We start from the raw sequence: 12,827 nt of genomic DNA, 5'->3' as shown, positions 1-12,827 counted from the left end.
GAGCCCCCCACCACACGTATAAACATCAAAAGGGGATTTTGTTTCCACCGGAAAAAAAAATACTTTTAGTTACTCCACTGCGCCTTCTACCGATATTGCCCAGAGAATTGCCTCATAGAGAACATTTTTCCTCCGGTGAAAATAAAATCCCTTTCTGGCCAAAAAGTACCGTTTATACGTGTGGTGGGGGGCTCAGAGTGCTTCCACTAAGGAAAGTAGGCTTTCTAATGACACAACCCGCCTTTGTTTTGGTGAGTAGCGAAAACGTTATTTTTATTTACGCCAAAGAGGAGAGGCTGGTCTGCAATCATGCGAGCGGTGGAAGTGGAGAGTAACATTGCTCTAAATGAAACTCATTAGAGCTATGGACCAGAGCTACACACACGCCTACACGTGCACGCCTACTAGGAGTGCACGTGTAGGTGTTTTTCTACTGTGTCCCATGTTGCCATTGCATTATTGCCGTTTCTATTACTGTGTGAACAGCTGTGTTGTTTGCGTGGGAAAGAAAGGATCATTCTTGCTCTAAAGAACAGAGCTGATGTCACTGTTGATGTCATCCTTTGGATATAATCGGCTGCATTGGGATTCAACATCCAGTCATTTGACCCTGTCTCCGGTTACCACAAAGTCCGTCTCTGTGTTTACTTCCTCATTCATATTCATTGTCAAACAGTGCACTGTAACACCTCTCATAAATGCTCTTAAACAAAACAAAAGAAAATCGAAAAATGCAACATTATAAGATGTATGAATGCAAAATCATGTTTTCAACCAATGAAAAAACATGTATAAAAAGATTTAGTAGTCTTTTGACTAGAACAGTACAAATTCTAATCATGAAAATCATTCTGTACATTAGCATAGCACAGTTGCACCAGCAACTCTGAGTGTGCTCTATTCCCTGTCAAGCTGAATAGAGAATGTGTGACAGGTTGCCAACAATCGATCTACTTTGTGAGGCACATTCGGTGGGTGTGTGTGTGTGGGGGGGGCACAACATCCCAACTGTGACCTTTGTCACAGTCACAAGGCCCGTGCAGAGAGCTGCTACGTGGTATTCATTTACCACCATCATGTCCTGCTCAGCTGAACCCATTTAGGCCTGATTATCGAAATTAAAAAAAAAAAAGTATTCTGAAAGAATATATATATTCAAAGATTTGTGCCGCATTTTCACGATTCTTCAAAAATAGCAGACCTACAAGCTCGTAGAGCGCGCTATGAGCTTGTAGATCTGCTATTTTTCAATAGCTAAAGTATAACATAATGCTTAGTTAAAGCCATGCTTAACTGTGGTAGTCGAACTTAATTGGGTTGCACAGGTGTTGCTACCCGAGCATCATACGTGAGCTTTATTTGTTGCTTCTGTAATTGAAGGCCTGGAAGTAGCGATTCCATTCACTCATGACAAAAAGGGTTTCAAAATTACAAATTGTTCCTGGATAACTTCTGCCAGGGGTTATATAATAAGATAATAATATAACATTTAACTTGTGTTGTTTGTTTATAGACTAGAAAGTGTGATTTTGAGACATGTTCCTCCATACAACAATGTAGTGAGCAAAATTGGTTGCTCACTATCAACAGCACAGAAGCAACAGATACATTTGATATTTTGTTTTTGGACTTATGTCATGACAACGTCATAGCTGTTCTAGCAAACTTCAACTACTATAGCAATGGCATGGACCATCTTTTCATCTTCAATCTAAATGCCCTTTTATGCCTTATGCAAAGCACTTTATGTATGAAATGTGATATTTTTTGGAGCATCGGTAATACTGCAGCACCCCCCCCCCCCCCCCAACCCCTCTCCCCCCATTAGATAAACCGTTTCCTTTCTGAAATGGAATACACTCCACTAATCCATTATACTTATATACACACACACACACACACACACACAAACTTTTACTGTGTACCTTGAAGATGTCAGTGCTGTGTTTGAAGCAGCGTCCCGCAGTGCTTTTATCCAGTCTAGAACTGGTTCTGGTTGCGCAGGAGCAGGACTGGCTGAAACCTCCGTCTGCAACTCCCTCGCAGCCTCTTTGCCCAGAGACGCTTGTCCAGTAGAAGAGACAGCGGCAGGAGGGCTTTTTAGTGCCGTCCCGTCGGTGGGGTCAGACTGGGGGTCAAGAGAAGGTGCTGAAATGTCCTCGATGTGATCCATCTGTGAATGCGTGACTACAGCCATCCTCACAGACACCTGTTCTACAGGTGGGATGGTGGCCTCGTCCACAGATCTGGCCAGAGTGCCGCTTATACTGGCGCTGGGATCTACGGCCTGGGTTGCCATGGCCACGGTCTCTAGACAAATGTCATGCCTCTCTACAGTGACCTGGGATGAAACGGGCCACTCCAGAGGCAAAGTCTCATCTTTGTGTGATGCGGGCTCAACAAGGAGAGCAGTGTTCTCCGAGGCCGCCGTTTTTGCTCCTTGGTCTTGACAGGCAAGTGAAAGAACAGTTGTTCCCTGACCTTCACCACCCACATCACTCACTAACTTGTCTTTCGACAGGTGAGCCGAGTCCGACGTCGCTAGCCTTAAGCCACCGCTTTCTCTCTCATCTTCCGACAGTCTTTCTTCACTTCCATGAGAGACAACGGTAGCTATTTCTGTGTCAGCCCTACTGGCCTCATTTAACTCTCTGGCAAGGTGTGCAGACACATTAACCCTTGTCACGGTGCTCGCGTCCCCTCCCTCTCCTCTGTCTAGACCTTTCTTTCCATGGTTGCCACTGCTGTCACTCAAATCATCCTTGCTTTCTGATTGACCCAAACTCCCAGTGGGGTCATCCCCTCTTCCCATCTCCCCTGGGGCCTGTGTTTTTTGGCCAAACAGTTTCTCCCCCCCATCCGTCTCATCCAAACAAGCACCGGACAGTTCCTCTGTGGCACGGCTGGATTCGAGCTGTTGCTCTTGTTGTTGAACTAAACGACTTGGAGCTGTCATGGTCTGCGATTGGTTAGCAGCTGTACCCCTGTCGGAGCTGAGCTGTATTGTTACTATCTGTGTTCCGTGGTCTGCAATAGGCCAGGGTTCACCGCCAGTCTCTGTCTCGCTGCAAGGCGCGTCCTGGGATAACCCTGCAGGTGTAGCAGGTGTAGAGGACGGTGTGGCCTCTCTCTTAATTTTAGACTCTACACCCACTGTTAGTAATTCAGCCTGTTTAACGAATCCTTTATGCTCAGGTGGCAGGCTTCCAATATCCTCCTCCTGCTCAGTTTCCTCCTGTTTATACTCGGTTTGATTTTCTTTTCCTTGTTTCTGTTCATCGTCGAACAGTCGGGCATTGTATTCTTCCTTTTCATGCTTTCCCTTTGCATCGTCTTGCTCGTCACGTGCAATTTCATTACGAGTCTCGTCGGAAGGAAGGACAGGGCAGAGCGCAGAGGGGTCACATGTAATGGACATGTCACAATGAATTGGCATAAGGCTGACCGGCTCCGACTGTGGCTCAGATCCAGAGTGGGACTGAGAAATCACATTATTATAACCTGCCTCAGTCATTATTGTGCTAGAAGGCTGAGCGGGAGGAAGCTGAATTTGATTATTTATGCCACTCTGTGGAGATGTCGCCTTGTCGTCTGGTGGAATATCCAGAACAACAGACATGGGCTCTGCAGTGGCTTTAGTATACTCCTCTATCTCATCAGCCTCTTTCACATTTTCAGTGGCGTTATCGTGTTTCAGATCCTGTGTTGAATGCATTTGCATTCTTATTTCCTCCCTCTCAGGACAGGAGGACGTCACCCTGCTGTCACCGTCTGCACTGTGGCTGGTGCTCCGTTCGGGAAGAACAATGCCACAGTCACTAATGAACTCCAAATGACTCAGCATGGGGCCTGGGGGCCTGAGCACCGCGGCAGGCTTACGGGCACACGGCTCACCGCAGTCACGGGTAGCAGAAATAGATGGCTTAGGGCCCGCCACTGCCGACGCCGTTGATTGGTCGTCAGGTTGAGCAGCAGAGGCCGCGGTGCTCGCAGGCCACTCTCGGTGTTGTGTGGGACGTTCTGTGATAGCTAGGTCAACGGGAGCAGACTGGTGTAATTGGCTTGAAGGCTGACCAATGGAGAGACTCTCCTTAATCTGCTGAGACAATGTGGAGGTCAATGTTGCCGCTTCAGGCCGGAGGTTAGTAGGGCGCAGCTCCAAAGGTGATGTAATTGAGACCTCACTACCTGTACCTGGCATGCATGTAAGGCCATCCATATGAGGCATTTTGGATGAAGAGCGGGCATGCTGCGTGTCACCCAGTCCCTTACAATCAACACGTGGCCTTTCAATCTCACCGCCGTCCGACACACATGATTCCACAGCCCCGTCTGCCAGCTCTCTTGTCACATGCTCCGACACATGTTCCAGTTGTACATTGTTATCAACGGAGAGGGCACTGCTGTCAATTAAGTGCAAACTGTCTTTATATTCTTTATAATCATTTTGTTCTAGTTCTTTAAGTGGTTTCTTACCAGTATTTTTGTCCTGCAATTGTACTTCCACAGCATTTGCCTCGGGCTTCTCTCCATTAGGCAACAGACTTCTCTCTAGCTTCTCCTTGATATCTTCTTGGCCGAGGTCCCCTGCATTAAACTGGGTATCTTTCTGGGACTTTGGCGGTTCTTGCCCAGTAGGAGCCGACACTGCAGGGGATATTTCTGGCTTCTTCAAGGCAAGAAACTCCTGGAAGATATAGCTGGCCTCTACTACAGGATGGTACAGGCTCTCACGTGTGGTCAGCGGGGGCAATGATGCAGAGTCCATAGCAGGCAATGATGTGTCCCTAAGAGCAACAGAGGAACTTCCCTCTGATTTCACAGTGTCCTTAAAGTGAACTCTCCTGGGTCCTACTGCTGACATAGTAGGGTTGACACTATCGCTCTGGGCTGGAGCCTGAGAAAGGTTTTCCGCGTCACTCTCAGCTGTTCCGGAGTCTGCTGCGCTGCTGCTTACAAGCTGGACCTGTTGCGTGCCGCTCCGCGCCTCAGCAGTACAGCTCTGCTGCAAAGTGATTAGAGGCTCTGATGAAACAAACGATAAGCAGGTTCCTCTGTGATTGCTCTCCGTCTCTGCGGTGGGTGACTCTTTAAGAATGGGTCCTGAATGATGCTTTTCCTCTGTAATGGTTATTTGTGTGACATCGGCCACTGAGGCACCCTCTGTCTTGGGAGAGCTCTGTTCGGAGAGAGCCAGGGTCCTGTTCCGTTCCCGTGTCAGGCTGGGATGAGGAAGGCAGTCCTGCTCCGTGCGGATGCTCTCGGTGGTGGTAGCAATAAGCTCACTCCGCCACTGTGACTTCGCTGGTGACTCGGCAGCATTGGGAGGCGGACACGTCTCATTCTCAGCTGATGACACCCCACTAGCGGAGCCTTCCGGCTGGCTGAATGAACTGTGCTCTCTAGCCAACCCTTCTCCTTCTCCTCCTCCTCCTCCTCCCCCATCTCCTCCCTCTCTGTTTTTCTCCAATACCACAACAGCGCTGTGTTCCTGGCAGCCGGCTCCAGTGAGCAGCCCAGGGGGAGAGGTATTGATGTGGGTTTCTGTCCAGAGCAGCTCCTTTTCTTTCTCTCTCTCCGTCGCTATGGTGCCTTTGGTCAGCTCTCTCTCCTCTCCCTTCACTCCAGCCTCAGCTGAGCTGTGTGGCATTTCGCTGCTGCTGTACTCAGATGCAGCCTGTGCCTCGCTGGCTGCGAGTGAGCATTTTTCCCGTGTACAGATTAATGAGGGCTGGGGGAGCTTGTCCGGGAGCTCCCCATTCTCCTCCTCTCCCCCTGCAGAGCTCGGACACTTCTCTACCGCTCCCAAATCCCGTCCTGCAGCGTGCTCTCTCACAGCCAACGGCGCCACGCTCTCCGGCGGTGATTCACGCCGCTCTCGTTCTCCCTCGTGCTGAATCCGCGCTGGCATCGTGAGCGTTGTCAGTGGCAACGCAGCAACCGACGCTGAAGCCTCTACAAGTGTACACTGTGCCCTCTCCCCTCCTACACACGATCTGTTAAGGGAAAGCAGGCCCCTCGGCTCCGGTGTGTGTACTTCTGCTTCCAAGTGCACAATACGTTTTGTATTAGCGGCAGCACCTGGAGCAGGGCCGACTGCATCGATCGCTGTGTTTGGGACAAATGTTACGGGTGTATTTGGGTCGATTGCATTTTGCTTCCGGTGTGAGATTTCATCAGGGCCCCGAGTCGAGCCGCGGGGGCCGTCTGTGTAATTGTGGTCAATGGACTGTCGCCGGGGGCCCTGTGAATCCGCCAGGCCGGAGGCAGGTGGACGGACACGGTCAGTAACATGATCCTGCTCAGTATGAGGAGATGGCAGTGGGGGTCCGAGGTTGGGCTTCCCCTCGGGGCTCAGCTGTTCCTGGTAATGCAAGCCATTGTCATGCGGTTTGCTACATGTCACCATCCGGGTGTCCGTCTGCAACATTGACTCAGTCTTTGACCCTAAAACTGATGCAGCGTCTGTATGGCTCTGAGGCTGTATATCTGCGTTTGCTTCCAGTCCCGTCTCCACAACCTTTGTTTTTTTCTTTTTCCTCTGTTTCTTTTTCTCTTTCTTCCTCATCTCTTTGTCATGCCCAGGCTGTCTTTCACACTCCATGTTTGGTTCCGGATGTGACCCTGCTGCCTTTCTGTCTGTTTCTGACACTGCAGGGCTGTGTATTGGATACTGTGCAATGGGCACTGATCTTTGGCTGACTACATCATCTTTAACACCATGTGGATCAATCTCAATGCTGGACTTTACCTTCCACTTTAAAGGCATATCACTTTGTTGTCGTCTCTTGATATCTGTCACCTCTGATAGATCTTCTTCAGTCTTCATAGTTTCCACATGAGAATCTACTCTGTTAGAATCATCACAGGCTTCTTTCACATCGTCTCTCTTCTCTGTGATTACACGATCTACTAGCGCTTCTTTAAACAAGTCTATATTTGCCTCTGACTGCGCGTGGGTGTGCGTTTCGTTCTGCCCAACTATCTCTGTGTGTTTCGGTGGATTCATGGATGTACATTTATTCAGACTTTGTCTTGGTTCTTCTTTCTCCGTGCACTCAGTACCCAGTATGTAATCCCTGAAGCTAAACACATCCTTCTGAATGTTTTCTGCCTCAGTGTTTCCATGTGTCTTTTGGCTTCCATCGCCTAGGCCTGGCTGTACTGCGCTGGACGATGACTCATTGTCCTCATTAACCCCCTCCCTGCCCGTTCCTTTATTCTCCTTCCCTGTGGCCTGGACAGGCGTGGCACTGCAAGGGTCAACTGGTTGAAATATGGCCAGTGACGCCATCTGCTCTTCGCATTCCTGGAAGGCCTCTTGGAGCTCGCTGTCCAGGAGGATGCTTGACGACAGCGACAGAGGTGCAACGTCCTGGTATGGCGTGACTGTGGGGTGGGGTGGAGGGCGGACATCTGTGAGAAGTGGGTCGCCACCATGAGGCCTGAGACCAGGGTAGGGTGACAGAGTTAGACTGTGGGCTAGACAGCAGACAGCTGTTCATTCCATGATACTGCTCTATGCAACAGGCCAAACGCCATGCTCAGCCACTGCACTCTCCACATGACAATTATATGCACACTGCAAAATGCACACATCAGAGAACTAAATACCGGCCATCTACAAACGTATAGCAGTATGCACAATGTCAAAATGTTACGGCGTATTCAGGCATAAATGCTAATTAGTAATAACTGCACTCAGTTGCTTCACATAGCCGCCTTACTCTTGTAACATTTTATTGTTACAAGAGAAGAGACATCAACATTGAAATTGTATTAACCAAAATAATCACTGATTAAAGATTAACGTTTGTATTACAAAAAAACCACTGAGTGATCAGAGATAAAGTCATGCTCACACACTTGCAATTCCTTATGGCAACTAAAGCAATTATTTCAGACATCAGACGGCAAAGTGGATACATTGTGGCATTCAGGAACACACTGAATTACACAAGCAGCCTCATTAGTGAGAGAGTCAAATGGTACATGATACATTAGAACATTCACCAACAGTTAGACTAGCTGTCATTCAACCATAACTGCTGCTGAGTCATTGCAAGGCCAGTGACGCAGTAGACCGCAGCAAATATATTTTGTTTTATAAGCCCCAGCAGGCGTATATATACCCATGATTATATCCTGCTGCTCAAACCTGTGCTAAAAAAAACACTATCTTGTAAAGAGCCTCCTATCCTGATGTCATTTGTCCTGCACGGCAGAAAGTCCATTCAAGTAATAAACATTACCATTAGCAAAAAACTCATCACTCATGTTCAACCACAAATGGAAACATGTGGGGGGTGGGTGATCATGAATAAGCCGCGTTGTGATTGGTTAGCAGTAAAACTCCTGGATGATAGCTCCAGGCTTGGCTCTGCTATTTCCTTGCCAACACAACCTCTGCCCTGATAACAAGCCACCCACTCGACTTGCGCGCAGCGGGCCCACTCTGGGCCAACAATGCACCTAATTCAACTAACTGCCACTCTTAGCTATGAAATGAGCAAAACCAAAACTGAAGGAACGAGTCTTTAGTTTGGACGTGGGCTGTGCTTTAGAACAAGCTGTTACCTGCCTGCCCAACAGCCCTGAGGCACCACTGACTGAGCCAGCACTATACCTGCAGCTTGGCACGGTAATGCTCTCCGTGCTAAGAGCACTGCGGTATTTGGTGACTAGGAAGTACTGTAGGGTACTGTAGGGTACTGTAGGGTACCCCTTTGGCCGTACCACTCTATACTGCACAATGACACAATCTCTTTCTGGCCGTACCACTCTATACTGCACAATGACACAATCTCTTTCTTTCTGTTCTGACGCCAATGTTGCAGACTCGACTCTGAGGTAGCCTGTTTTTCCAGCCTTTTCTTACAGGGATATTTGGCTGAGCATGCAGATCTCCCTGGTTTCACATTCGCACCGTTAACCACCACGTGCCGATTGTGATGAAAATGCTTAGCATGTTTTCGTGGCTGGTGTTGAGCAGTACAAAATAACCACGTTATATGCTGGTGCAGTAATTAAAAATAAGAACATGTGTTTTAACTAAGCATTATTTAGCTATTGAAAAATAGCAGATCTACAAGCTCATAGCACGCCACCGAGTGGCGCGCTACGAGCTTGTAGGTCTGCTATTTTTTAAACATCGTGAAAATGTGGCACAAATCTTTGAATATATATTATTTCAGAAGACTTTTTATTTATTTTTGACGTCAGGCCTAAATGGGTTTTAAATCACTGTAATGCAATGATGTTTCAGCATGTGAGATGGTGCCAAATTAGTGCAATCAGCCTAGGCTATCAAAATCACACCAAGGACAGCAGGCAACACTTCAGACAGGATGAGTCTGACACACAAATCAATGTGCAACTCTCCAGCATCAACTCTGCAACAGAATTACCAAAGCATCAAAAAAGCATCACACAACCCACACCGGCTGGTAAAACTCTATCGATTTATAAAACAAAAAAAGAGTATAAAAACAAGGGTTAAAGGAAAACTTCACCGATCAAATTAAATAAATCTCATAGTTGTTCTGATCAATAATAAGAGATTATGGGGGGGGGGGGGGGGGGGGTATATTTTCCTCAAATCTGCAAAGTTTCCCCTTAACAAGCATTCTGTATTCCAGTCTTAGTTTTTATTCCATGCATCCTGGTTTTCCTTTATACCGTCCTGTATTCCACTGGCCATTACATAAACCTCCCTCCCATCCTCATGCCAAAACACGTCATCTCTGTCATGCTTTATAAGGCCGTGGTACCTTTGGTCTACAACCGCCATGACTTCCATGTGATCCTGCAGGCCAGGTAAAAGGGGGCTCGCCCGCTCACACTTCTGTTCCCCTGAACTAACCTGTGTGATGCTAACAAATATATATATATATATATATATAGACACAGTGATAATCTAACATTACCAGTCCAACATTCACCTGATAGTCAGGGAATATTATCAGAATAATGTCAAATCTGGGAATACGTTTCTTACCAAGACCAATGTGTGTTTGTAAAGGCGTCTACTAACATAGCCCACATTGGTTTCTATTCGACCACCCTAGGTTTTTTTTTGACAGCTGCTGAAAGTTGGGGTACCATCAACAACCAATATAAATGCAAAATGTTCTAAATTTCATTATGCTTTAAGTAGCATGTGACATGTCAAACTAGGGCGTTTTCATGATTCTGAATCCATTCAGATTTTGAACATTTTGCCTTATATTGGTTGTTGATGGTACCCCAACTTTCAGCAGCTGTCAAAAGTTCCACTAGGGTGGTTGAATATAAACCAATGTGGGATATGTTAGTAGACACCTTTACAAACACATTGGTGAAGAAAAGTCTTGGTAAGAAACTTATTCCCAGATTTGATTAATATCCCCTGACTATGGACTGTCATCACTGAATTATGAACAACCATAAGTGAATATGATGTGCCTGTGGTAACTGAGGGATCAACAGGGACAAACAGACAGGGTGCTAGGGTGTGTTGGTATAGAAGACAAACTTATAAGTGGTCGGCAGTAGAGATAGCTGCACACCAACGTTTGTTTGTTTTTTGGGGGAGAAAAGAAGGGAAAAAAAGGCAAAAAGCTAAACGTGAAATACTACATTTAATACATTTTGTATTGGTCCCATTTTTCACCCCTGTGTCAATCATCTAATGTGATCCTGGGCTCTACACACCCTCCACCAACCTAGTCCCCATATATGGGGGACAAGGGGAGAGCAACGGACTTGAACTCATGCTTCCTTCATGCCTGAGTGTCCAAGTTGCTCCTTTACACCTGACAGGGGGGAGTTTCCCTGGTTGGACGTAGCGCGTGGAAGGAACACGTTATTCCAACCAGTTCCTTTCCGCTCCATCAGGCGTCCCGGCTGGCCAGAGGGAGGCAGTTTTTTTTTTCAGGCTTTATAGCCCGGGGACATATCTCTAATGTCGACCACTATCATTGAAATATGACCACAAATAAATAGCCAGTGATACACTGGGCAACTCAAGCAATGGTTGGCAACGTTACCCAAAGAGATGTCTTTGCGCATTATTTGTTGCCTGGACAAAAAAATCATAGACTTGTGACTTGGTTACAAAAATGTTACCCATCTAAAGTTGCCCCAAAGTTCCCTTCAGTAAAAGTGTAAATCCTACCATCTATTTTCTCAGGAAGTAAAGACCAAATGTAAAGTCATTTGCATGCATCTCATAACTAAGTACAGTACAGTAACAGCACTCCATCATCAAGCCTGAATGTCTGACATCCCTGCTATGTCAGTCAAGGCACATATCTTTGGTTGTGTTTGGTGTCCCTAAAAGACATTTAGCCTGTGCTATACTTAGTTGCAAGGGGATGTTGTGCACTGAAAATAGGCGATCTACAAGCTTGCAATGTATCGCGATGCACTGTGAGCTTGTAGGTTGGTTGGTTATGTCGGTGAGCAACACTGACATCCAAGTCAGTTGGATGTCAGCATCCACGCGTGTGTGTGTGTGTGTGTGCGTGTGTGTGTGTATACGTACGGTGTGACTGCATATATGGTTGCCGTTATGTAATTGTGTGTGCAGCCTGGTGTAACTGTATAAAGGGGGCCTGCCCTACCCCAGCGAGGCCTCCCAGATGTTGAGCTCACTGCTGAAGTCTAGACTGGGCAGCAGGTCGTGTGGGAACTCCAGTTCCTCCGAGTCTTCTGCGTGTTCGCTGGCCCCTCCCTGGCACTCCTCCAGCCCAGAGAGGACGACGGGTACATCTGGCAGTGGACTCTGCCGGGTGCCGGAGGGCTCCGTCAGAGCTGCCCCCTTCTCCTGCTTGTCTCCTTTCTGGGTCAAACTCTCAGCTCCAGCCTGCGGGACAGCCAAACACACACTTTTGGTAATGTACACTGCATGTATTGTCTACTGTGAGTGTGTTTCCGATACTCATACGGCCTAAATGGCTGGTATCGGTGAGCACACAAGTCAGTGATCATCCGATGCCACAATAATTAATTGCGCGATGATACAATTCTAGTTTATTTTGGATGTTTTTATTACATAATTCCTGCCAGGATTAAAAAATGATTACTATATGCCAGGATATCTCCCCGTTCAACCCTTATTTTGAGGTTGTTGATGTTTCACTAGCTGATGAGAAGTACAGGCTGGCGCCATTACTGCGACCGCTAGGCTCCGTGCAATAAGCGTTGTTTTGACCAGGAATGCCAACTGAAAGCGTGCGTGCGCGCATGTGCACAAGCAATCAAGATGCCGTAGTCCAATCTTATGGCTAACAACAGATAGCCATCCGAAGCTAGTGTGAGTAGCCTTCCCACTAGATCAGATCAAAACATTTTATACAACTGAATTAACGTAGCCTACGTATTTTGTCGCTTGCAGACAATGAATTAAAAAAAATTGGCGGGGAAAGTGTTGATGTGGTACTACTGATTTAGACTTTTATTTTACAATTTAAACTCCGCAATTTGTGGCTGCACTTTAACAATTTATTACAGTAGAAATTCACCCGAATTACGTATTTTCTATCAATTACACACACCATGAAGCCTTGAATTAATTTATTTCAGTTTATAGTCAGACCAAAAAACAATGATGACAATTTTTTCAGGTTCAGGTATCAGAACATCTGCTACTAGATATGGTGGATAGGTAAAAGCATGTTATGCACTGTAATGCAACACCTATAGATATAATTCCTTTAGCCCAAGAACACAAATAAAACTCCCCGCCCATACCTGACAGCATCAGGTATTGTTTATGTATAGGCCTATTCTAACGCTGGAGGCAAAGTTCTTAGGTTTGTCATACCATTTCAGACAGCCTTATAATT

At 46.8% G+C, this 12,827-nt stretch overlaps 1 protein-coding gene across 10 annotated transcripts in view; it reads right to left on the bottom strand.

Moving 5' to 3' along the window:
* tacc2 (transforming, acidic coiled-coil containing protein 2) overlaps positions 1 to 12,827 on the bottom strand; it is an 82,793-nt gene that overhangs the window by 54,496 nt on the left and 15,470 nt on the right. For 9 of the 10 annotated variants that reach the window (XM_083775667.1, XM_083775670.1, XM_083775671.1 and 6 more), the window contains 3 exons: positions 11,604 to 11,845; positions 9,771 to 9,872; positions 1,926 to 7,445 (listed from right to left, as the gene is read on the bottom strand). In XM_083775667.1, coding sequence (XP_083631793.1) covers positions 1,926 to 7,445; positions 9,771 to 9,872; positions 11,604 to 11,845 — 5,864 coding nt within the window. The remainder of the gene's footprint in view (positions 1 to 1,925; positions 7,446 to 9,770; positions 9,873 to 11,603; positions 11,846 to 12,827) is intronic. The other variant, XM_083775668.1, reaches the window with a different exon arrangement.

This window comes from Protomyctophum parallelum (genome assembly GCF_964188405.1).
Source record: "Protomyctophum parallelum genome assembly, chromosome: 10".
Lineage (NCBI taxonomy): Eukaryota > Metazoa > Chordata > Actinopteri > Myctophiformes > Myctophidae > Protomyctophum > Protomyctophum parallelum.
Note: the sequence above shows the minus strand (reverse complement) of the source record. Positions and strands in the feature narration are given on the sequence as shown.